The sequence below is a fragment of the Fundulus heteroclitus genome, unplaced genomic scaffold (assembly GCF_011125445.2).
Source record: "Fundulus heteroclitus isolate FHET01 unplaced genomic scaffold, MU-UCD_Fhet_4.1 scaffold_63, whole genome shotgun sequence".
NCBI classification, from domain to species: Eukaryota; Metazoa; Chordata; class Actinopteri; order Cyprinodontiformes; family Fundulidae; genus Fundulus; species Fundulus heteroclitus.
Window position 1 is genome coordinate 191,028 of NW_023397066.1, and position 24,225 is coordinate 215,252.

The window sequence follows — 24,225 nt, forward strand, 5'->3', positions numbered from 1 at the left end:
TCAGTTTTACTAAGATTACTTTGCTTCTCTAAATACCAGAACAATGACAGCAAGATGTTTATTTAAACTGTCCTTAAAGTGAGAATTTTACATCTTTTCCTTAATATTTGGCTTAATAACCTGCAAACTGCATGACTTCAGCTCTAAGGCCTTCCACTATGTTTGGCTGGGGTTTCTGTCCAGTCCTCCCAACAGAACCGGTGCTACTGGGTCACACACCTTCTCAGCTCCGCCTCAAATTTTCTCCAGGACTGAGATCGGTTGGAAGGGCGAACCGAAACGCTGACTCAGCTGCATTAAGCCACTGTCTGACCACTCTGGGGACACGCTGAGGGACGTTGTCCCCTGTGGAGACCCGTTTGTCCCCAGGTTCTAACTTTGTGGCGGATGTGTGGACATGTTTCCTGATTTCCTGGGATTTCTCCATGATGTCACAGAGAAGCAGAGAGTCTGACGTCTTAAAGTAGCTCCACCTCCAGAAGCTCACAGAGCCAGGAGGTCACCAGCTGGACTCTTCCAGCCTTTTTAAAGGCAAACTAATCTGAGTGTATGTAAACTTCTGATTTATTGTTAATGATTTTGGTGATCCTAAGTTGCCAGAAGCAGGACGGTTGGTCAGAGTTAATGTCAGGTGGTTAGATGTCTGGTTTCAGAGTTCTGGATCTGCTCCAGAGTCTCCGCCCAGCGGGCCGAGCCCAGAAACCTGCTTCAGGGAGGAGCCTCGGTGGCGTCCTGATCAAAGGAACCGCCTGAGCGGACTCGTTTTGTCAGCTTTACTCTGAGCCTGGATGATGGAGAGGCCTCTGCAGGGAAGCTGGAACCCACCTGAGTCTCCTGGATCTGGTTCTGTAGGTCCGGACCGCAGGTGAGGGGAGAACACTCCTGAATCAGTCCACTTCCATGGACTGGGACCATGATGGACGGCCAGAACTTCAGGTTCCTCTTCTGTCTCTCCTCAGCATGGCCTCTGCTGCTGGGTTCCAGGTTTCCAGGAAACAAACCTGGAGACATGAAAACATCTGAGATACGAAACCCAATCAGCTCCAGCTGCTCTTTAAAAATAATGAGCAGAATTTATCAACTGAACCCAAACTTTACAAGAGACCAGCACCAAGACGTAAATGTGGAACCTGTTAGCTTCCTGGCAGCGACGCCATGAGAGGAAGCAGAGCTGCAGCCTAACGAGGCGATGCAGACGACCCTCAGAACCAGGTCCAAACACAGCCAGGCCCAGGAGGAACAGAACCATGATGGATGTTCTACTCGATGCAGAAGAAGAGTCTGTTCTGAAGGTTCTACTGGAGGCTAAAGGAAGTTCCAGCAGGTGTCGGATCATGGACTTATATTCCTATTGTTTGATCTCACGTCCTCACCCTGATCCTGAGTTCTCTGTGGTTAAGCTCCTCTATATGTTGGATTTATTTGGTTGGTCTCTGTGTTCTCATCACCAGAACCTCACCAGAACCATCCCAACATTGTCAGAACATCCTTAGACACAAAGACCTCACAGCAGATTTATAATGAGGACTTTGTTACACGTTTACTCGGCTAAAGGTTTAAATCTGAGCTGGAGAATAAATTCACATTTTTCTATTTACGTCTTATTTACTTTATATTTTCTCACTGAACCAATCAGGACAGAGTCTGGACACATTTCCACTGGTCCTGGCTGGACGTAGAAGACATTTTCCTGAAGTCTAAAGGTAACAGAATTTATCTGGACGTTATCGTCCCGTCACGCCGCCTCCGTCTCCTCCTGTGTCCTCCTGTGTCCTCCTGTCTCCTCCTGTCTCCTCCTGTCTCCTCCTGTCTCCTCGTGTCCTCGAGTCCTCGTGTGTCCTCGTGTCCTCGTGTCCTCCTGCTCAGGCTCAGTCCGGCCTGCTGCAGCGTTTTCTGGTTTTAACGCAGTTTGTTCTCCTGGAGCAGCAGGAACTAAACCTCAGAAGAACTAAAACGAAGCGATGGGACAAAGTGGCAGAGAAAGAAAACACCAGCCTGCAGCAGCAGAGATCTGAGACTCCAGGAGCGGATCTTCCTGCTCCTGAGCCGCTTCGCTGCAGAGTTTTATCTTCCAGAGGGGACTGGTGTCTAAATGAGAGCTGGGTCGCTTATTTTCTAGTTGCTGGTGAAGCAGCAGCAGCAGCGGAGATAATTAGAACCTGAATTTGCTCTGTAACCAGGATCACTAGCAGGAAGCAGCTGGAGGGATCCTGTTAGAGATGAGGGAGGGGCCGGGATGCTCCTAACCTGCTGACCTGCAGCAGCTCCGGCACCAGAACCCCCCTGCAGACCAGAACCCCCCGGCACCAGAACCCTCCTGCAGACCAGAACCCCCCTGCAGACCAGAACTCCCCTGCAGACCAGAACCCCCCTGCAGACCAGAACCCCCCTGCAGACCAGAACCCCCCGGCACCAGAACCCCCCTGCAGACCAGAACCCCCCTGCAGACCAGAACCCCCCGGCACCAGAACCCCCCTGCAGACCAGAACCCCCCTGCAGACCAGAACTCCCCTGCAGACCAGAACCCCCCTGCAGACCAGAACCCCCCCTCCTCCATTAATGGAGCGCTCCTCCGGCTCTGCTGCCGCTCAGGATGAACCATGCTGCTGCTGAGGGTAGGAGCTGCAGCAGAAACGCCTTTAACACGCCCAGCAGTCCAGGCGGAACCAGTCGGACCTCTGCTGCTGGTGGAACTGGTTCTGTAACGCGATCAGAGTCCGTTCTTCCGTTCTGCGATGCCTGAACATATCTGACCCTGACCAGAGGAACGGCTGTCCAGATGGGGGCGCCACAACAACCAGAGTTCAGATAATGTTAAACTGATGAAACTCCAACACAGAAATAAATGAGCTGATGGATAAATAAATGTCAAAAATAAGAAAGTCATTAAAAAAAATAAATTAATTAAAACCAACTTTTTATCTACCAATGAAATATTTTTTAAATGTTTAAAACAGCTATTTAAACAAGAATAAACTGAACTCAACTACAAAAGGTTAAAAACTGATATAAAAATTCAATTCATAAAATAAGTTTGAAATGCTTATCATTTAAAAAATAAAACTTGTTTTGATGGAGAACTTTCATTAAAATAAATCCAGAAAAAAATCCAGTTCAGAAACAAATAAGCTAATGGATAAATATGTGTCAATAAATTAAACATTATCAGGTTTAGTCATTAAAAAAGACCTAAAATAATTTAAAACCGTTTTGTATATACCGATGAAATTTCTTTTACACTGTTTAATTTCACTTGGTTCAGTTTATTTAGAGCTTCATTTCATGCAGTAATATATAGAAAACTAATGTTTAACAACAAGCTGAACTAAACTACAATAAAAGATAAAAAGGTTAAAAACTGATTCAAAATAAAAATTGTATTCATGAAATAAAAGCTTGAAACGCTCCCTGTTTAAAAAGATTCAACTTATTTAGATGCAGAACTTAAAGAATTTATTTTAAACAAATCCAGAAAAAAATAAAAATACTTTTATAAACCAAATAATAAATGCAACATCATCACAAAAAAGTACAAAAGAGTTGCGATCATGTTGAATAATAACTTTATGTAATTTAAGTGAATAAATTATATAAAGGAGCTGCATGGTGTTTTTGCCTTACAGCCTGAAGGTCCTGGGTTCAATTCCAAGCCTGGAGTCCTTCTGTATGTTCTCCCTGAGCCTGTGTGGGTTCTCTCTGGGTTCTCCGGCTTCCTCCCACTATCCAGAACCAACCAGAAGCCTGTTTTAGGTCTGAAAGGAAAATAAGTTAAGGAAGAGGCGTTCCTTTCTTCATTCAAAGATCTGAAAGTTAAAGGTTCCCCTCGGTGAGACCCGTCTTCTGGAAAGGACCCGGGGCGGTTTATTAAACACATGAAATAGGAAATAAAGGAAGATGCCGCCTGTAAATGAGGCGGGGAGGGAGTTCACCGCTGTCTGTTCTCTGACATTCCTCTCTGAGGCCTGCAGGTAGCAGCCGACATGACCCGACACACATCAGAACCGCCCTCAGGCTCCGTCATGCTCCTGCTGAAGCTGTCAGGAACCAGCTGCCTGAATCATGCACACCTGGATCCTCCCTGCAGCCCCAGGTTCAGGCAGGTTCTAAGTCAGGCTGCAGGTGGTAGAGGCCCCCGTTATCAAACCGGGCCGTGTCCATGACGGACCACTGGAAACACACCTGAGGTTCTGTTCCTGCAGGTCCATCACCTGCTGTGAGTTCTGCACAGACGGCAGGTTCCGGCTCAGCCAGCAGCCACAAACGGGCCTCAGTATCAGCTCACATCTGATGTTTGCAAACGGACCTTTAAACGCGTCTGGTTCCGTGAAATGGAACATCAACACTGTTGGGTTCTGACGTTCTCTGCCGGTCCCAGATCCTGACAGAACCATCAACCTAATGAATAAATGCAGGGCTCCAGCTTCTGTTGGGCTTTTCTCGTTTCACTTCTGCACCAAACTCCAACATGAACTCTGCCTCCAGAACCAGAACCGAGTTTAGGCCTACCTGGGAGAGAAACTCTGTGAAGCAAATCATTAAAATCTAATAAAAATCAATACGGCTCACCTAGAACCAAAAAATAAAACAATTAAAGGTATACTATGCAACCGGCGTTGATTTTCCAGCGAGGCTCCCCCCAGAGGGCGAAAGTAAAAGTGCACTGTCATAAAGATGCTCAGCTGTTCTGGTTTCTCCATCAAGACAGGCGTGGTTGTTTTGAGCTTAGCAGACAGGCGAACGCAACGAAAAGTGGAAAAAACGGCAGTACAAACAATGACTAACACAGTGAAGATATGAACATCAGGGTTTCCCGCAGCGCTATCTTGGCGATTATTAATAATAATAAGAATAAAAATAAAGCACTTGCATGTTTATTTGACGTTAACACGCAGTTCTTTGTTGTTGCTTTCGCGCGTGCATATAGTGAATAGCAGGGCAAAAACACATGGAGTTCTCGCCGTAAAGCAAGACCGACTCTCGCGGTCTTGCACGAGACTTCTGAGCCTGTGGGTGCGGGCCGAGGGCTCCTGCAGTGGCGTACCGCGAGCGAGCTATTTTTAGAAACGTAACGTCACGATGACGTCACATCACGTGGTACGCAGTAGGGCAAGCTTGCATAGTCCGCCGCTGTTTCGCTGTAAAAGAGACGTGCGTTAGCCTAGGTTTTACTCGGTAAACGACTGCTTTTTCCAAATCTAAGATCATGGTTTTTAAACATTGTTGCTATGGAACGTGCAACAGCGACTCGAGGTACGCTGATCGGCCGCATATGAAGGATGTTTTCTTCAAGACTGCCAAGGAGAAATGTGTGACACCGGGGCGGTCGGCCTACACAACAGTTCAACCCGGAAAAAGTTACCAAATTCAAGTACATATGTAGCAAGCATTTTGTTGGAGGAAAGGGCCCAACCGAAGAACATCCTGACCCAATTCCAGCGACATCAAGTCAAGGTAAGAGTTTTTTGGTGGCCGACACGTTAATAATGAAGCGCCTGCTACCATGATAGCATATAGGCTATCATGGCAGCTGAGATGTAACCAGTTGTTTTGTAGCTACCTATTGGCAACATCGATCCCTGGACGGTGATTACAAACAAAAAAACGGCCGACGACGCCATGACCGCGGCGCAGGAAAAAAAAACAAAGCTTACCGTTCATCAACTCGGCCAGTTTTCCAGTCTTTTTAAGCCCTCGACACTCAATCCATCGTTTGAGCTGAAGGTTGGTGTGTTCTTCGACAGTGCGACCAGTAATCCGTGCGCCTGGGACATCGTCTTGGGAAAGTTTAACGGCTATAAAGTCGGTCATATCGCTGGTTCTGTTGCGCGTGTAATAGCTGGTTGCTACGGGCGTTCTCTCCTGTATGCCCTACCTAAGCGGCAAAAGGAGCGTTGCTCTTGAGTCGGTGACGCCACGTGCGCGGTACGCTACTGCAAGTGCAGTATTTCCCCCATAGACCACCAGGGCGGCCGAGAAAACCTTTGTTCGACCTTAAATGACTCATTTAATAATCCAAAACGGTATGGAACACATTAATTAATTGAAAAATGTTGCATAATATGCCTTTAACAGAATGGCATGTATAGTCTACAGCCTGTGTTAGCAGAGATGTAATGTTAACCAGAGTTCAGTTTTTAGGGTGTGCTTACATGGTCATAAGGCATTATTGGAAATTACCCCACTATTACCTCTGTATGTGTGTCAGAGTGTGGGGGGGGGGGGGGGTAACGTAGAGTAGGAGAGGAAAGATGGGTCCTCCCCAGGTTAGAGGAGAGGTTAAAGGTCATGAGCTAAAATGGAGCCGTTATCCGTCACATGAGGTTCTTTGTTCATCACAGAGTCTCTTCCTGTTTGTGTACATCTGTTCCCTATAAAGACACAGTGTTGTCTTATTAAGTGTGCTTTTGGGGAAGAATGCAGCTTGAATGCTGTTTGCCTTCAATAAAGACCATTCTCTGTATCAAAAGACTATCTTACTTCTTGAAAATCATTTTTCCATGACAGGAAGAAATGTTATTTAAGTGACTTAGAATGTGGCATGGTTGTTGGTGCCAGACAGGCTGGTCTGAGTATTTTAGAAACTGCTGATCTACTGGGATTTTCATGCATAGCCATTACTAGGGTTTACAGATAATGGTCCGCAAAAGAGAGAATATCCAGTGAGCAGCAGTTCTGTGGGTGCAAACGCCTTGTTGAGTCCAGAGGTCAGAGGGAATGGCCAGACTGGTTCTAGCTGATAGAAAGGCAACAGTAACTCAAATAACCACACATTACAGCCAAGGTGTGCAGAAGAGCATCTCTGAAGGGACAACACGTCAAACATTGAGGCTGATGGGCTACAGCTGCAGACAACATGTTACTCCTGTTAGCTGAGAACAGGAAACTGAGGCAACAATTCCCACAGCCTCAACAAAATGGAAGATTGGAAAAACGTTGCCTTGTTTGATGAGTCATTATTTCTGTTGATTGTTTTTTTTTTTTTTGGTTCAAGTTGAGTTGTATTGATTTTCATGAGATTTTAATGATTTGCTCCTTTTAGATCAGTTTTTTAATTGAGATATAACAAAAGAAGAAACAGCACAATCTCCACCTCCATACAATTTAAACACTACTTCTTCCGGATTGCATCCAGTCCTGGATGTAAGGGGCGGAGAATTAATGATAGAAACGCTCCCGGAATACACCCCCAGGGGCGACACATTTTTAGACGACACTCAACACCCGCATACGTCATTTAATGCACCACCCATATCCCTCACCCCTTTGAAGTCATGTGAGCCTTTTCTCCCTCGAGCTGCTCGCGAGAACTCGTCTCAGTCTGTTAACAGGCCTTCCTCCCCACCTATTGCCCATCCCATTTTTCAGATGACGAAAGCAGGCCCTGAGGAGCAGGAGTTGCAGGCTCAGGAACCTGGAGTAAGATCGCCCTCTAGGGGCTGTTCTTCTGTATCTTCAGAGGACACACAACAAGTAACAGGTTTAAATCAGGTTGGTTCTAATAAAATGGGGGTTAGATCACCAGCAGCATCGACTAATGTCAGGTTTAATAACCCACGTTCATCAGAACCTGAGATTAATGTTAAAATGTCACTTAAAAGGTGTTTGGCAGGAGGACGACTCCACTGACTTGTTAAATGTGCCACTGTTGGATTTCTCCTTAGATGGAGAAACGCATGCTGAAAAGGCATGGTTGACAATAATGGGTTGTATCATTCTACTGAAGAAGCAGAATTTGCCAGGAGTCAGAGGGCATCACGCACTCGTGGTGTGAGAGGAAATTTAAAGGATAGCTTTCACAGCATGCATTCAATGACTCGTTCTCAAGGTCCCACAAGAGTGCAGATGCCTATATTACAAAATAATATGAGCACAGAAAACTATGTCCCTTACTCATTTGGTGGTGTGCAAGCCCTGGTGGACAAATTGCCTAGTATTGCAGCTGGTGGCAGATTGTGGCTTGCCGAACTCAATAATCTAACTAAAGGAACTAAACTGGCTTTGGGTGATTTTAGAGCTGTTCTAGGCCGTTGTGTTCCTGCTTCAACTGCAGATGACATTGAATATGAAGCTCGAACATCCAACATTAGGGATGAAACTTTATTCTCTTCAGTTATCACTCGTTTGGGGAATGCAATTACAGAACATTTCCCATTATCAACACCTGCAACGGTTCCCAAGTTTGACTGGGATCCCTTACAGCACCCAAAGGACTATATCACTTAAGCTGAGGAGAGTTGAATCAAACACACAGGTGTAAATCCATAAGGGGATAGTTCTAACTTGGGTGAATTATTCAGGGAAGCAGTCCTGAAAGGAGTGCCTCTTTTGGTGTCACAGCTGATGAAACAGAATCCTGAGATGCCTGGTTGTGAGTATGCTCACTGGGAAAAACATGTTCTACACCATTTGCACGTTGCTCAGGATGTAGAGAAGAAGAAAAAACAAGAGAAAGAGGATATTCATGATCAATTAATCAGATTGCAATTATTAGACACAAAACGTCAGTTGAATAAATGTAAACCAGAAAAAACTGAACATGCTATGGTCTCAGCAGTTGCATCCCCTGGGGCTCCATCACCGATGGTGACACCTCAGTTTAGTCCAATGCGGGGGGGGGGCACCTGTCAACATTTGCTTCAACTGTGGACCAGTTGGACACTGGGCGAGGGATTGTCTTGCCTCACAGGGAGGTGAGATTGTGCCACCGAACCCTAATATGGCCCCGCCTCCGCAAGGTCAGTACCCCCATCACAGGGAAAACTTTTATGGACAATTTTGACACATCCCTGAGAATTACTCCAAAAGCATGAGTACCGCAGACCCCATGCTGCCAGCGAAAGTTGGAGAAGATCACATGAACTTTTTAGTCGACACTGGAGCTACATATTCCACTATAATCAATCAGCCATCTGCCTCTGTGCTGTCGACTAAGACTGTGTCACTAATGGGTTTCTCAGGGAAGGAACAGTGTCTGCCGTTGACTTTACCACTTCCGGTGAAAGTTGGAAACCAGAAACTGCATCATTCATTCGTATGGTCTCCATCTACACCTGTCAATTTGATGGGAAGAGACTTGTTGGTTAAACTGGGAGCTGCAGTACTTTGTGGACCTCAAGGTTTGACTGTTACCTTTCCAGACGGTTCTTCCCTCGCATGTGGTCACACTTTCCAGGATGGACAATATCTGGTTCGACCCGTGGGGGAAGAGTTTGCTGACATCTACTGGGGACTTTTAACAGAACCTGCTGAAACTGGTGTTCTCTCGGTGTTCCAGCTGTGGAAGCCTTGGATTCAAAGCCTAAGTTCCTACCTGACTCCACCTGATCCGCCACACGTCACTCTGTTCTACGACAGAAATCACACAGATTGGTATGAGGAATCATTTGCTGCAGAACTTGAAGGTAACGCATGGACAGTCACATCTAAGAACATATATGTGGCTCCTGAGGGGGTGGCAGCCGCGGTGATGTTAACTCCTGAACAACAGCAATGGTATATGATGTCAGATGAAGCATTTCCTCATATTTCTCTTTCTCTCCATTCTGAGCGTCAGGCCAGAGAATTAGGAGGGATGGTTAAGCGTTCCCTCCAGACTACTGATTGGGCACCGACCAGCGTCCCAGGTTTGCTGTTTTCAAATTCCACTAACACATATCAGATTGTCTGTGATGTAACTGACAAGGTTCTTTTGAAACATGAGCTTTTGATTCGACACCATGGCAGGGAACGTACCGACCATCATAAAGCAGCAGAGATGTTGGATGCTCTCCCATCACAACTCTGGGCAACCAGTCCCACGGATGTGGGATTAGTTTCATGTGCTCCAGTTTCATTTCAGGTTGCGACTGACTCTCCTGTTTGGTTGAATCAGTATCCACATAAACCTCGAGCAGAGGAAGGCATCGCTGACACCATCGCGGGCCTTTTGACAGCTGGAGTTTTAGAACCCTCTGTATCAGCCTGGAACACACCCATTTTGCCGGTGGAAAAGAAACACACTGGTAAATATTGCATGGCACATGATCTTAGAGCTGTAAATTCTGTTTTGAAGACACCTACAATCCCTGTACCTAACCCATATGTGGCCATTTCCAGTTTGGAGCCCTCTCAGTTGTGGTACATATGTATCGACTTGGCAAACGCATTTTTCTGTCTTCCTTTAGCTGAAGAATGCAGAGATGTTTTTTCATTCACTTATAAAGGTCGCCAGCTGCGTTACACCAGACTGCCACAGGGATTTGCCCTATCACCAGGTATCTTTAATCAGGTTTTGAAAGATGTTTTGCAGACATGTCCTCTGCCGAGAAACACCACCCTTATTCAGTATGTGGACGATCTGCTGTTGGCTTCACCAACTGCTGAGATCTGCCTTCAGGCCACGGAGCTAGTTCTGAGACACCTCCATGAACATGGGTTCAAGGTGAGTAAGGATAAACTGCAAATTGCCAGAAAACAGGTTTCTTTGCTGAGCCGTGTCATCTCCGCAGGAACAACCAGCATGTCCTCCAGTCATAAGCAGAGCATTTTGACACATCCTAAACTGCTGCGCGTGAAAGACATGCTGTCTTTTCTGGGATTGACTGGTTACAGCCGTAACTATATTCCCGGCTACACTGACCTGGCGCAGCCTTTGAGGGACCTCGTGAAGGCGGAAGGTATGAGAAAACTCAATAATGTGTTGATTTGGACTCAGGAAGCGGAAGAAGCATTTGTTCTGCTTAAACAAAGACTTGCATCTGCTGCTGAATTGACTCTTCCAGACTACTCTATCCCATTTTTTCTTGATGTTTCTGCTACAAAATTTGCTTTAAATGGCATTTTGTTTCAGAGGAGAAAAGGTGAGCTGAAAGTGTTGATGTATATATCAGTAATGCTGGACAACATGGAAAAACGTCACCCCCAATGCACGCAATATGCAGCAGCAATAGCCAGAATGATTCAAAAGACTGCACATTTAGTCATGGGACACAGTCTAACCATTTTGACAACTCACAGTGTTGTGGCTTATGTGAATTCACAAAGCTTCAATATGACTGCACTCAGACAACACAGGCTGTCCAAAATCTTGGAAGCACGCAACATCACATATACACATGAAGGTGTGAACATGGCAGATGGCATGATGGATGGCGAACCCCATCAATGTGAAGAATTGGTTTCCAGGATGGAGAAGGTAAGACCAGATATAGAAGCCAGTCTTATTGAAGGCCCACAGGTGAGACAGTTGTTCACAGATGGCTGTTGTTTCAGACATGAAGGTGAAGGACTCAGGGCAGCCTATTCTGTTGTTGAACGAATAGGCTTAGGATTTGTAACAAGGAAGGCAGAAAGGTTACAAGGACCTCAGTCAGCGCAGAGAGCAGAGCTAATAGCATTGATTGAGGCATTAAAGTTGGTAGAACAACAAGAGGTAAATGTATATTCAGATTCAGCCTATGCAACTGGTGCAGTTCATGTGAAGTTATGTCAGTGGTTGAGAGCAGGATTTTTGACAGAGGGGGGAAAACCCATAAAACACGAGATGGAAATGAGAGAGCTGGCCGAAGCTCCATTATTACCGGCCAGAATTGCTGTGATAAAGTGCAAAGGACACGATAACAGTAATTCAGTAAGCAGCCGCTGGATATGCGCCTCAGATGATGATGGTGACGGTGGAAGAGAAGCTGAGAGAAGAGTTGAGCATGAGTAACATCGAACAGTTGCAGAGCAGAGCAGCTCCGGAGGAGAAGAATATGTGGAGGCTCAGAGGAGCTTCAGAGCAGGAAGGTTGCTGGAGAGGGCCAGATGGCAGACTGGTTTTTCCTCCAGGTTTGAAACAGGAGCTTGTATCACCCCCAATCGCAAGGCAAAGTGGAGAGGATGAACCTGAACTTGAAAAATAAGTTGGCTAAAATCTGTGCACAGATGAAACTATCATGGGTTGATGCCTTGTCTCTCGCTCTGATGTCAATCAGGGCTTCAGTTAATTCCACCACAGGATTTACTCCTTACGAGCTGGAGACGGGAAGAAGCTTTCCTGGGCCCCAACGTCGACCACCGGGAACTGCAGGCGACTTGCAGAGTCTGACAAGTAAGGAATACTTTTCACAGTTGCAGGCTGTGCTGGAGGCGTACACCAAGATCCGTGGTCATCCTGAGGACGGAGAAAGAGGAACACCACCTCCAGACGTCGACTGGGTTTGGCTCAAGGTCATCAGAAGAAAGGGGTCAGAGCCGAGGTTCACGGGGCCCTTCAAGGTGATCGAGAGAACCTCACATGCGGTGAGGTTGGGAGGAAAAGGTAATACGTGGTTTCATTGGAGCCAGTGTGCACCAGCAGCAGAACCTCAGAGGTCGTTGATGGAGGTTCAGGAAGTTTAAAGGAGCGGATCAGCTGGTTGGGCTCAGTCAGCTGTGAATAGAACCAGACTCAGGGTCAGAATGAAGCCCTCTGGTTCTTGACACCACAGGAAGTCTACCTGTGTGTTGAAGATCCAGCCTGAAGATTCATCACGGTTGTATTGAGTGGCTGTGAGATGTCACCCTTCTTCTAAGAACGTCTGGAAGAAAGAAGTTGATGTCATTGTGAAAAAAAACAACGAAAACCTTGTAAATATTTATGTGATTTTATATGCTTTTTATCTTTTTAGATTTAAATATAACAAATGTTGGTTTGATTTACTTTTTACAATTTTTTTAATCTTATATTTCTATAATTTTTTGACTTGTTTGGGCTGATACACTGTTATTAGGTTACATTTGCCGGTGAAGGACCTTCATGGTAAGTTGGTAATAGTTTTAGGATTTGTTTGATCTCAAAAAAGGGTTGTTTTTGTTTCATATTTTGTCATAAAATTTTTTTTAGGTGTGGGAGTAAGTGTACCCTGGTATACAGATTCGATTTTTTAAAATAGTTAAACATGGAGCGGAAATTGGGTACTGGGTTGATTCAGCGACAGCTGACTTTGGGTTTATGGATTCTGATTTTTATGTTGGGCATGCTTGTTTTCAGCATTGTTATTCAAGAAGCAGGTGCTACTGATCCTATCAGGCATCAGGAGCGGGACATTCAGGATAAAAATGATTGTCTGACTCAACATCGTGGTATTGAACTGCATTACACCTTAGGGAACAAGGGTTGTATTTGAATTCGATTTATGCTCAGTGGTAAATTGTGGGGGCGACCCATCAATCTGCCAGGAATCTGATGTTTATGCTTGTGTGTCGCCGAAGGGGATTCCAGAACCTCCTTTTCGTTGGTGTTACTACTGGGTTTATATGAGGTGGCACACCAGAAATGAGGCTGTTCCGGTTTGCCATGGTGGGTTTGATAAATTATTACAAGAAGCATTAACCATTACTAGAGGTCCTCATCAGGTGGAACAAGGTGTTAATCCCATTATCCTGACCATTTCTGGGTTGAACATTAATCCTTATTTTGGGGCATACACTGGGGTTTACTCTGAATATAGTAGTGGAGTTACTAAGCCCAAACCTTGTAGTATTAGTCCGTCAGGGTTTTATCTTGTCCTTGGAGTAGGTTCACAGGATGACGGTCCCGTTGGTTTGACTAAAATTTCTCTATATAATGCGACTACTTCTGGTGAACAGATTTGTTCACCACAAAGGGGGAGAGACTTATCCTCTTCAGGAGGACTTCATGTAGATTATAGTAAATTGACCCCTGGTAACATCATTAAGAGTTCTACAGGGGATATGAGACGCAATTTGTGGGTTTCTTGGATGGCTCAGACTGCCAGACAATATACGGCTGAGAGCTGTGTAGCATGTGCTGCGGCTAGGCCAATTTTAACAACAGAACCAGCACCTTTATTTCCTTTTAAAGATCCTACAGGATATGATTGCATTTTGGGACTGACTCCTGGTAATCACATTAAGCAGTATTTGTGTTTCAATTTCACAGGGAGAGGGATAGAAGTTACGTCCAGGGTAGGAGTAATTCCACCTGAGTGGTGTCATTCGGTGTTTCCTGTGGAAGATCTAGCAACTTGGGCAAGAGCTGGATTGTATTATTATTGTGGCGGAACACAGTTGTTTGTCCGGATCCCTTTTGGCTCTGTGGGTGTGTGTGCCATGGAAAGGTTGGTGGCACCACTGTTGTTAATGGGACCAGGTTTAAACCAGGAACACTTGTTACATAGAATTAAGCGTCCGAGACCTCCCCAGGAAGTGGTCTGCAGTTAGTGCGGTCCAGTTCAGTCTGCTGACCATTTACACACAAGAGTTATATCCATAGCTCTCAACTTTCACGCATTGACCGTGTGACACACGCATTTCATCAATTGCACACGCATTACTTTGAAAATCTCAATCTTACAATCAAAATCTCACTCTTGAAATGCACGCGTACGGACGCTTCGCGTCATGGCGGAACCAATTTGCGGTACAATGGTTTCCGCACGTCCAGTAGTAGAGGGAACACAGCTGCAAGGACCGCCGCCGCGCAAACAAGTTTCCCTCGTCCAAAGTGAAACACTTGTACGGTCCGTGTTGCGTGCAAATTAAATGGTAAGTCGTCATGTTTTATTAGTTTGAAATAATTCAAATTGCCTAATCATTTCTGAAAGCAAACTGTCGCCATTACTTTCCTTCTTTATCGAATGATGTGAAGTAAGAAAGTAAGATAGTCCGTTTAAAATAGTGACCGTCTTGAATCGACCAACCCCCCCCGTCGGACCACAATCTCACTCTAAACTGTCGTCAAAAGTTGAGAGGTATGGTTATATCGGTTACCGAGGTCGGACTGGTCTCGGCTCGGTTAAAAAGGTGTAGTGTAAACGGGCCTGGACTGTCTTTTTTTAGCCCGGTTATCTGATAACGAAGAGTGCATGAGCAGACCGTGTCATCCCCTTACAGTCCGCGGTTTTTCCGGCATGTCTGGCTGCACGTCCCGATTCACACTCCATTCAGACATATTTCAGACATTCATAATAATACTAGCTTCCTTACCATGCCACACGATTTCCAGAGATGATTCTGCTTAGCAGCGTGATGAACCTCAGTGTCTGTTGTTGTTTCCTGCGTCTGTAAATCCTTATTAGACGTTCGTTTGTCTCATCCACGTCCCAAAAGCCGACTCTGTCCAACCATAACATCCTGAATGTTACGGGCGCCACCGTTTTGATTTGCTCGGTCCCGCCTTCAATCCCAGAATACAGCAGTACCACAGATCGTCACTAGGAGGCGAGGAGCAACCAAGGAACCGGGATAGTGTGGTGTGTAAACGGTCGTCTCGGATTGGTTAACTGATCCAAGCTCAGACTGGTCTCGGCTTGGCTCGGTTTAACAAGGGTAGTGTAAATGGGGCTTATAGCCTAGATCAGGTAATTGTGACACCGTCTCAACAGGATAATGGATGGGTAACAGTACAGAAGCTGCAGAGAGGTGTGTTAAACTACGGCTCTGCTTCCTGGTCTGGACCCTGGGTTGTCAGCATTTAGGAGAACTAATGAATCCGGCCAGATTCCTAGAAAGAAGAGCTGCACCATCCAAAGTAGGATAGATGCCGTCTCTCCTGATCAGACCAGGTTTTCCCCAGAAAGTTCTCCAGTGTTGTGCAAATTGCCATGTGGGATAAATGAGACTGAGATGAAAGCCACATGAAACATGAGATTTTACAGGCACCCAGGGACTGCCTCTAAAAGCAGAGGCCACTATATAAAACCACCTTGCCACGCTACAATCACCCTCCTTCACACGCTGTTCCTCAACGGCAGCCTTGGAGAGACGGCCACCTGGGTCTGCATGGGGTTCATAGACTCACCACATATGCAGGTGGAGTCCAGGCTAAGTACATCCCTGCCTTGTTCTAACATCAGAGCTTGAAAAGCCAACTGTCATGAAACACACTCTTTATGATCTTTCTAAGCTGTGCAGGAGAAAAGCTGACCCTGAATCCTTCTGATGATGGTTTCAACTATCCTGTTATGTCCACCAGGCTCGTTTGGTGGGGGAACATTAAAGGAAAGAGTGGTTTGCTCAGGCATCACTGCTGTTTCCCTCTTCCAGGCCTTTCTAGGTCGGTCGAATCAGAAAACGGGCGAAGATAAATCAAGCGGAGAGAAGCAGAGTCAGAGGGGAGAAAACGAGGAGAGCTGATAGAACTTTAGTTTTCCCTAAAACGGTTTTGCTGTAGAGCTGAGAGAACTCCACCTGACTAAGGGTTTTACTGCAGATCTTTATGACATGTTTAGCCTGGGCTTGTTTTTCAAGAGAAAGGGACTCAAACACCGTTAACCCTTAACACTCCTACCTGGTCTAAAGCAGTGTCCCTCAAACCGGGGTACCTGGACCCCCGGGGGTCTGCAAACCACGGGTTGGGGGTCCGTTAAAGACATTTTGTCTTGGCTTTGATTAGTGAACCTTTCATTATCCTGGACCCTAAAGTTATACAGACATTGTGAAAATACAGGAAAATATACCAGCCAGATGTTCAGCAGAGTTCTCTAGGAGTCTCTCCCATTAACTCAGAACTGATTCATTGAATCACAGGAAGTGAGTCTTTATGCAGTTTTGGTCTTTTGCTGTGAATTGCTGATATTCTGCCCCCTGCTGGAAGAAACAGACCCATAGATGGAGGTTGTAAATCTTTCACATCATGACTTTGATCAAAAGGCTTGAATTGCACATCAGTTCATAGATCCAGAAAAGTTAAAGTTAAGTAAATTTATCCTAGATTTAAATATTGTTCTTAAATATTTAGCTTGTTTAAAAAATCAGGAACAGAGAAACTAATCTGAGTATAATTGGAGAAATTCTGATGATTTAACTATTAATTAGATTTTAAAGGACATGATAGTTCAGATTTGCAGCTGGAAGTTAGAAACACAAATTATTGATTAATTGTTTTCCTTACAAAACCCTAAAATGTCATAATTTGTGCTTTATGTTCTCGTTGAAGAATGACCTGATGTGAGGGATGTGCTATATGTACTAATACAGCTTCTACTGCCAGTTTCTTTCCTTTTTTAAAGATTTAGGTGGCACTACTGATCTTTATTAAATAGTAACGATGGAGCTTCAGGTTGTTACAGCGGCGTCAGACAGCAGCTGCTGTAGAGATGCTGCATCAGGGCCTCATGATGGAGGACCCTCATCTGTGTGGTACTGATCCAGTTTCTTAGCAGGACAATGACTGCATGACAAAGGAGAACAATCTCCCTCCTTCAGACCATCCTGTGTGTTCCTCTGAACTAGATCCTGCTGAGAAGATCTGGGGATGGATGACAGGAGAAGTCCACCAAGATTAACGTCAGTTCCAGACAGTGGAAGTCCTTCATGAAGCCGTCTTCAGCACCTGGAGCACTAGCCTCCTGCTAGCCTCCTGTTAGCCTCCTGCCAGCATCCTGCTAGCCTCCTGTTAGCCTCTTGCTAGCCTCCTGCTAGCTCCTGCTAGCCTCCTGTTAGCCTCTTGCTAGCCTCCTGTTAGCCTCCTGCTAGCCTCCGGCTAGCCTCTTGTTAGCCTCTTGCTAGCCTCCTGCTTGCCTCCTGTTAGCCTCCTGTTTGCCTCCTGCTAGCCTCCTGTTAGCCTCCTGTTAGCCTCCTGTTTGCCTCCTGCTAGCCTCCTGTTAGCCTCCTGTTAGCCTCCTGCTAGCCTCCTGCTAGCCTCCTGGAAACACTGGCATCAAGCCTCAAAGCCTGCAGAGATCAGCAGGAATGGGGGAGCTGCTCATCACTGAGTCCTTTTAGGACTCTTTGCTTTCTGCTTTCAGGGTTTTCGGATAATTTTGATCAGATGAACTACTTATCTTTTTAATAAACTGCTCTAAAGCTTTTGTTTCTTGGTCCCATTTCTTCTTTTAGCACCATAAAGCTCTACTTAGAACCTTCTGGACATCCAGTAGACCAAAATGTTAATTCTTACCAGTCTTCAGGTTTTACTGGTGTTTCTTCAGCTTCTCGTCTTCCTCCTTCTAGACATTGCTGTTCTTAGGGATTATGATCTCCATCCCTCCTTTCTTCTCTGTCCACCACCATGTCCTCCTGATTAGCCATCCCCTGTTTGTCAGTCTGGACCTGGATGTCCCACTGGACCACAGCCTGGGTCAGGGTTGGTGTCTCCTAGTCTGACTGAGGGACCTTCAGCCCAGACTCAGCTCTTATGGGCCTGAACACGGTTCTGGCTGCTTGCTCAGGGTCTTCCATGCTTTCTCAGGCTAACATGGCTTCAGGGACATCAGAGAGCATCTTGGGTTCTGTCTGCAGGTAGACGCTGGCCTCTGGTGACCCTAAGCTGAGCTGCTGTTCTGGTGCTGAACATGTCTGACTTTAGGAGAACCAGGTCTCTGTAGTTGTGTTCATGGTCTAAATGTAGCCGTCTTGTAATCTCAGCCCTTCAGTCAGAGTCAGCTGTCCTCCCTTGTAGCTTCTGACTGTTTTATCTTTATGAGGCTGTAAAAAGCTGCAGCACTGTTCAGGGTCCAGATTTCTCTGTGTTTAGATGTTCTGATGATCCTGGTTAACAGACAGAAGATCTGGAAGTTAAATGAATAAAGGAAAGTCTCTGTATTCCATCACTGAGTCCTAGTCCTGACCTCCTCTGAATCCTGTATTTTATTTTTAAACATGGTGAGAATATCAGCTCTTCTCAGCAGTTTGAGCTGTTTGTTGAGGAGGAAAAGATTCATCTGGGATCATTTTCACTCAAACTTCACTTTGATCTTGATGTGAATCTAAACTCATGATTCTGTGGTTTTTCTGCTCTTACTGCAGACATTTCCTAATATTTCCTAATCACTGTTAGTACATCTGACACACAGCAGCTTTCATAGGTTACAGGTTATTTTACTGGTTTATTCTTGGGCTGCATAGTGGTGCTAATAGCAGCACTGCTGCCTTGCAGCAAGCAGGTCCATGGTTAGAACCCTTAGGATGGGGGGTTCCTGCATAGTGGTCTAGTTGGTAGCATTGCTGCCTAACAGTCAGACGGGTTCTTCCTGCATGTGTGGGTTTTCTCCAGGTCCTCTGGCTTCCTCCCACAGCCTGAAACACGAGTGTTGGTCTCTCTAAATGTCCTTTGGTGTGTCTGTGTTGCCCTGTGATGGACTGCTGATCTGTCCAGAGTAAACCCACCTCCTGCCCAATGACCACTGAAGAACGGTACTAGTCCTTGTGACTCTACAGGGCAGGCAGTAGATGATTGATTCTTTCCTCTGTCACCAAGGAGCTTAAAAACTGAAATTCTCCAGTTTACTACAATATGAACATCAGTTAATCTCAGGTTGCTGAATCACATTCAGCTCCCAGTTTCATTCATTCTGTCTTTAAACTCCAGGTTTTCTAAAAGTAATTTTTTAGAAGAAGAATGCTGAGATGGTCAGAAATATCCAGACTTGGTGTAGTAAGTCAAGCCAGGTGTAGTAATCCAGATAAATGTGCGTCCTCTGCTGTCTACAAAGACCATGAGGCCGATCACAGATTCACTGATGCTACAATGGATCAGCTCCAATCTATAAACCAGACAGGCAACATCTATTGATGGAGGCTGATGAGGAACTGAAGCACATCAGACTCAATAAATGAAACACTGCTGCTGTTATGAAGGAAACACCTTTGTTTGGAGCTACTTTTATATTGCATAAATAACTTTAAACCATTTTCTCGCTGACCATTCCATAACTTTGAAGCAGTGGAGCAGTAGAGAGGGATGAAACCTTTTCAGCAGACAGTATTTCCATAATAATGTTTACCCCATATAATATTTTATTTTGGCATTAATTATTAACATAAATACGGTTTGGATTTAAAACACTAAGCATAGACTCTACAACAAATTGAAAGAAGTTATTATATCTGATATGCAATGAAATTACCTGTTCATGATATTAATGTTAATGTAATATTTTTTCCATCAACAGTTGTAAGGTCACTGAGTCTCATGGTTTGTTTTCTTTATTTTTCTTTTAGCGCTGTGAAATGCATATTTTGTGCACTTGAGGAGAAACATGTTCTTTTTTTGGGAAGAGGCAGTAGAACAGCGCCCCCTAGAGTTGCAGGATTTCGTGGAAAATGGTTTAACACCAGATTTTATTGACAACACCTTTGATTCTTCACCAGCTGTTCTAATTCCCTCAACAGCAGCAACAGTCTATTAAACCTTTCTGTCAAAGTCAGAACAACAACAGTCTTCAAAAACACTGTTAAACAGTAACAACGCCCACATGGATAATTATAAAGTTAACAAATCCTTAGGCTACCATCGTAGTTTTTAAAATTATAGTACTTGACTGAATACCAAAGTGTATCAGTGGGATTTTAATGCAGAATTATGAAAACAACAAAACCCTCAGATCAGGAAACAGAATCAGTGACAAACTCACTGATTTCTGATCAGTTTAACCAATGACTGAACAGAGAAGGAACCAGGATTAACTAAACCTGTTAGCCTGGTCTGGAGCAGGATAAATCACCATGGTAACTGATGTGAGTCCAGGCTTAATTCATCCAGAATATCTGGAAAATCCTGGTTTAATTCTATATCTTGGTTTTGTGAAATAGACCTAAAGACTTCACCTAAAGAGTCACTCAGACTGGAGGTTCTTCACCCAGAGGTTCTTTGTTCATGGAGCTGTATCTGGTTCTGGTTCTGATTCTGGTTCTGGTTCTGATTCATCAGAGTTAAAATCATCCTGATTAACAGGACAGATGATCAGAGGAGCAGAGTTTTTACCTCCATCATTTAGACTGGGACCAAAGAACGGGTAGAGCTTCTCAGTGAAGCAGCAGCCGGTAAAGGAGTAGATCAGAGCAGCAGCATCTACATCATAAAAGGAGACCAGACCCTCCTCATAATCCACAAACACCCCCACCTTCTCAGGACCAGGCTGGAGACGGAGACGGACTGAAGGTTCAGCATTGGCTTCGTACTCATTTCCATTTATCAACCCAACAGTCCAGAAACCTTTCTGAGGACTCAGAGTGATGTCTCCCTTCCTGTTGATGGACTCTCTGGCCACTCCTAAATCCCAGTCAGTTTTTCCTTTAACCTGAACCTCAAAGTAAAATCTGCCTGAAAAGAAACTCTGCTGTCCTAAAACATTAACACAGTAAGAAAATCTCTCTGGGTTGTCTGGAAGCTCCTTCCCTACATCTCCATCTTTCACCTGTTTTCCATCATCAGACAGGATGAGGTCAGGATGAGCTGTATCAGGATCCAGAGTCACATCCACTGCATACTGCTGGACCCTCTTCAGCTCAGCCTCCATCAGCTTCTTCATCTTCTCCTTCATCTTCTCCAGCAGCTGAGCAGCAGCTCTCACCACAGTCCCCTCATATGATGGAGGATGAACTCTGACCTCTGTCCAGTTCTTGGTGGGTAGAGCAGCTTTCAGGGAGGAGAAGCTTTGGAGGAGGTGGAGGTGGTCTTCAGACTGTGAGAGCTGCTTCACCTCAGAGCTCCTCTTCATCAGCTCAGAGATTTCCTGCTCCAGATCTTTGATGAAGTCTTCAGCCTGTTTCTCTGCAGTTTTCTGTTTGTCTTGGATCTCCTTGATGAGCTCCTCCAGGCCTCTCTCAGCAGCCTCCTTCAGAGCAGTGAAGACCTGAACACCTTCTGCTTTCTCTCTGTCTGCAGCATCTTTACTGATCTTCACCGACTCTTTGATCTCCTGGATCTTCACTCGTCTGCTCTGGATCATCTTCTGAACTTCAGCCTCGGTCTTCTTCAGCTCTGCCTTCTTTCCTTCAGATTCTTCTCTCAGAGGAACAAACTCGTGGTTCTTGTGGTCTAGAACAGGACAGAGAGAGCAGACACATGTCTGGTCGGTCCTACAGAACAGCTCCAGAGGTTTATCGTGCTGCAGACACATCCTGTCCTCCAGGTTCTCCACAGGCTCCATCAGCTGATGTTTCTTCAGACCTGGAGTGGTCAGATGAGGCTCCAGGTGAGTCTGACAGTAGGAGAGCAGACACACCAGGCAGGACTTCAGGGCCTTCAGCTTGGTTCCAGTGCAGACGTCACAGGGAACTTCTCCTGGTTTAGCAGCTGAGCTGCTGCTGCTGGCTTCCTGCTGAGCTTCATGTCTGAACTGAGCAACCATCTCTCTGATGAAGGTGTTGACTTCCACCTCAGGTCTCATCTTGAACACCTTCTTACATACAGGACACTGACATCTTTCATTTTCCTCCCAGTAGTGAGTGATGCAGGCTTTGCAGAAGTTGTGTCCACATGGTGTGCTGACTGGATCAGTGAACACATCCAGACAGATGGAGCACAGAAACTGATCCTCAGACCTCAGGTTGCTGCCAGAAGACATTTCTGAACTCTGAGGACAGATCAGGGAGAACAAGTTAAAACAGTTTGTTCAGGACCTCCAGTGACGTCACGCTAAGAGAAACAGCAGAAACATGGAGCTCCTGTCTGGCATTATTAATTCAGCCTGATCGTCTATTTCCACCTGGTTTATGAAGCTCAGCAGTATCAGAGGATGAGATCAAACAGGCAGATTAAAACCAGCAACAAGCAACACGTCAGAAAAGTGGACGGAGATCTCTGAGCCCAGCTAACCAGGCTAAAGCTAACTGCAGATGTATGGAGATAGATGGATGTAGCTGAGATTCACCATGAGGTAAAGAAAGTAAGAAGAGAAAAACAGGACAGACACAGAGAGACTAAAGCGTCTCTGCAGAGAGGAGAACGTTCTGTTGAGGACCTAAAAGCTCAAATCATCCAAAATGAGCAGAGACTGAGTGAGGAGGAAGAGAGGAGCGGCTCAGTGGAAGAGAAATCCAGCATTCATGAAGGGACCCTTCTGTACCTGCTGTGATGAGACAAAGATCTCAGTGAGCGATGTGAGAACCTGCAGAACAGATTCAGATGTAACTCTCTGAATATACCAAGACCCAGAAGGTATCAAGGGTCAGGATATCACAGCTGAAGATAAGTTTAGCAGCACAGATGTTTTATAAGACGGGAATCCTGATGAAAATAGATGAAAGGAATCAGCTGCAGGAGGAACAGAAAGAAGGCCGATGGATTCAGAACAGATCAGAAAGTAGTGATGCTCCCTTTCCCTCTCTGACAACAACACGCTGTTTAAAGGTCTTCAGCTCATTAGGAGTATGAGATTTAGTCCAGAAGAAATTAGGGGGTCCTCTTACTATCTCAAGAACCCTGCCAGATGTTGGTAATGTAGACTTTGTTCCCTCAATGTGAGACAGTGGTTTTAAAAGATGGCAATCTGAAGGATTACGCACAATGAACCAGTCATTGCACAACCAGAATAACTGGTTTTGCACGACTACAGACTTGTTTCACCCTTCCCTTTAAAAGATCTGCTTCACTGTCGTAAAATGAGGCTTTATGTTCAGACAGAGAATGGGAAAAATTAAAGGAAGACCCAGCAAATACTGAAGTATTTAAAAACAGTTACCAACTGAAAACCACATTTCACACATCTATAGGAGGTTATAAGCAGATTTTTCATATAACACTAGACATAAAAGAAAAACAGGAGCACTGGGTTAAACATAACTGGAGGAACTGTGGTCAGATGGGAGACCACTCCAATGTTTTCTGGGACTGTCCAGCTCTGTCTGAGTATTGGAAAGACATAAAAAGACAGAGAACATGATTGGTATAATGACTCCATGGTGTTTATACTGCCAGCTCTGCCCCAACATGTTTCAAACAGGAATCAGAGGAATATACCACGTTTACTCCTACTGACTGGAAAGGAAAGTCTAACATTGAACTGCTGAACTCACCAGAGTTAGAGTGTGTTGCTGAGAAGAAACAGATGAACTTAGTTGGTCTTCAGGAGGAAACACGTTTCTCTCGACGGCAGCTCAGGCTTCACTCTGACAAACACTTACTTTCATTTCTGGAAAGTGACGTTTAAAGTCATGACTGATTCACTGAATCACAAGGAAGTGAGTCTTTGTGCAGTTTGGATCCTTCCCTGAGAGCTGTTCATATGCTGCCCTCTGCTGGACAAAAGCAGAACACCAGGTTGTAAATCACATCATGACTGATAAACAATCCTAAATTTCAAATCAATTTACATTTCCAGTTGTAGGAAAATGTGTATTCTTACCCAACGTTGAATTATTGACCTGAAATGTTTAGTTTGTTTGAAAAAAAAAACACCAACAGAGAAATCTATCTTAGTATATTTGGAGAAATTTTGATGTTAATCATCCCGGTCACCAAGTAACACACCATCACAGTGTTAAATTACTACAGACCTGTATCCCTGACAGCTGTGGTCATGAATTCCTTGGAGCAAC

At 45.1% G+C, this 24,225-nt stretch overlaps 1 protein-coding gene across 1 annotated transcript; it reads right to left on the reverse strand.

Annotated features, from left to right (window-relative positions):
• Positions 1–20,194: 20,194 nt before the first annotated feature.
• LOC118561449 (E3 ubiquitin-protein ligase TRIM21-like) lies at positions 20,195–24,000 on the reverse strand. The gene is made up of 2 exons (XM_036133538.1): positions 23,704–24,000; positions 20,195–22,262 (listed from the first exon to the last, which is right to left on the reverse strand). Exon 2 carries the CDS (start codon positions 22,251–22,253, stop codon positions 20,559–20,561), a length of 1,695 nt encoding a protein of 564 aa, XP_035989431.1. The 5' UTR covers positions 22,254–22,262; positions 23,704–24,000; the 3' UTR covers positions 20,195–20,558.
• Between the last annotated feature and the right edge of the window lie 225 nt (positions 24,001–24,225).

Excerpts from the sequence above, each read along its gene's own strand:
- LOC118561449 (XM_036133538.1), bottom strand. The coding sequence starts at position 22,253 with ATGTCTTCTGGCAGCAACCTGAGGTCTGAGGATCAGTTTCTGTGCTCC.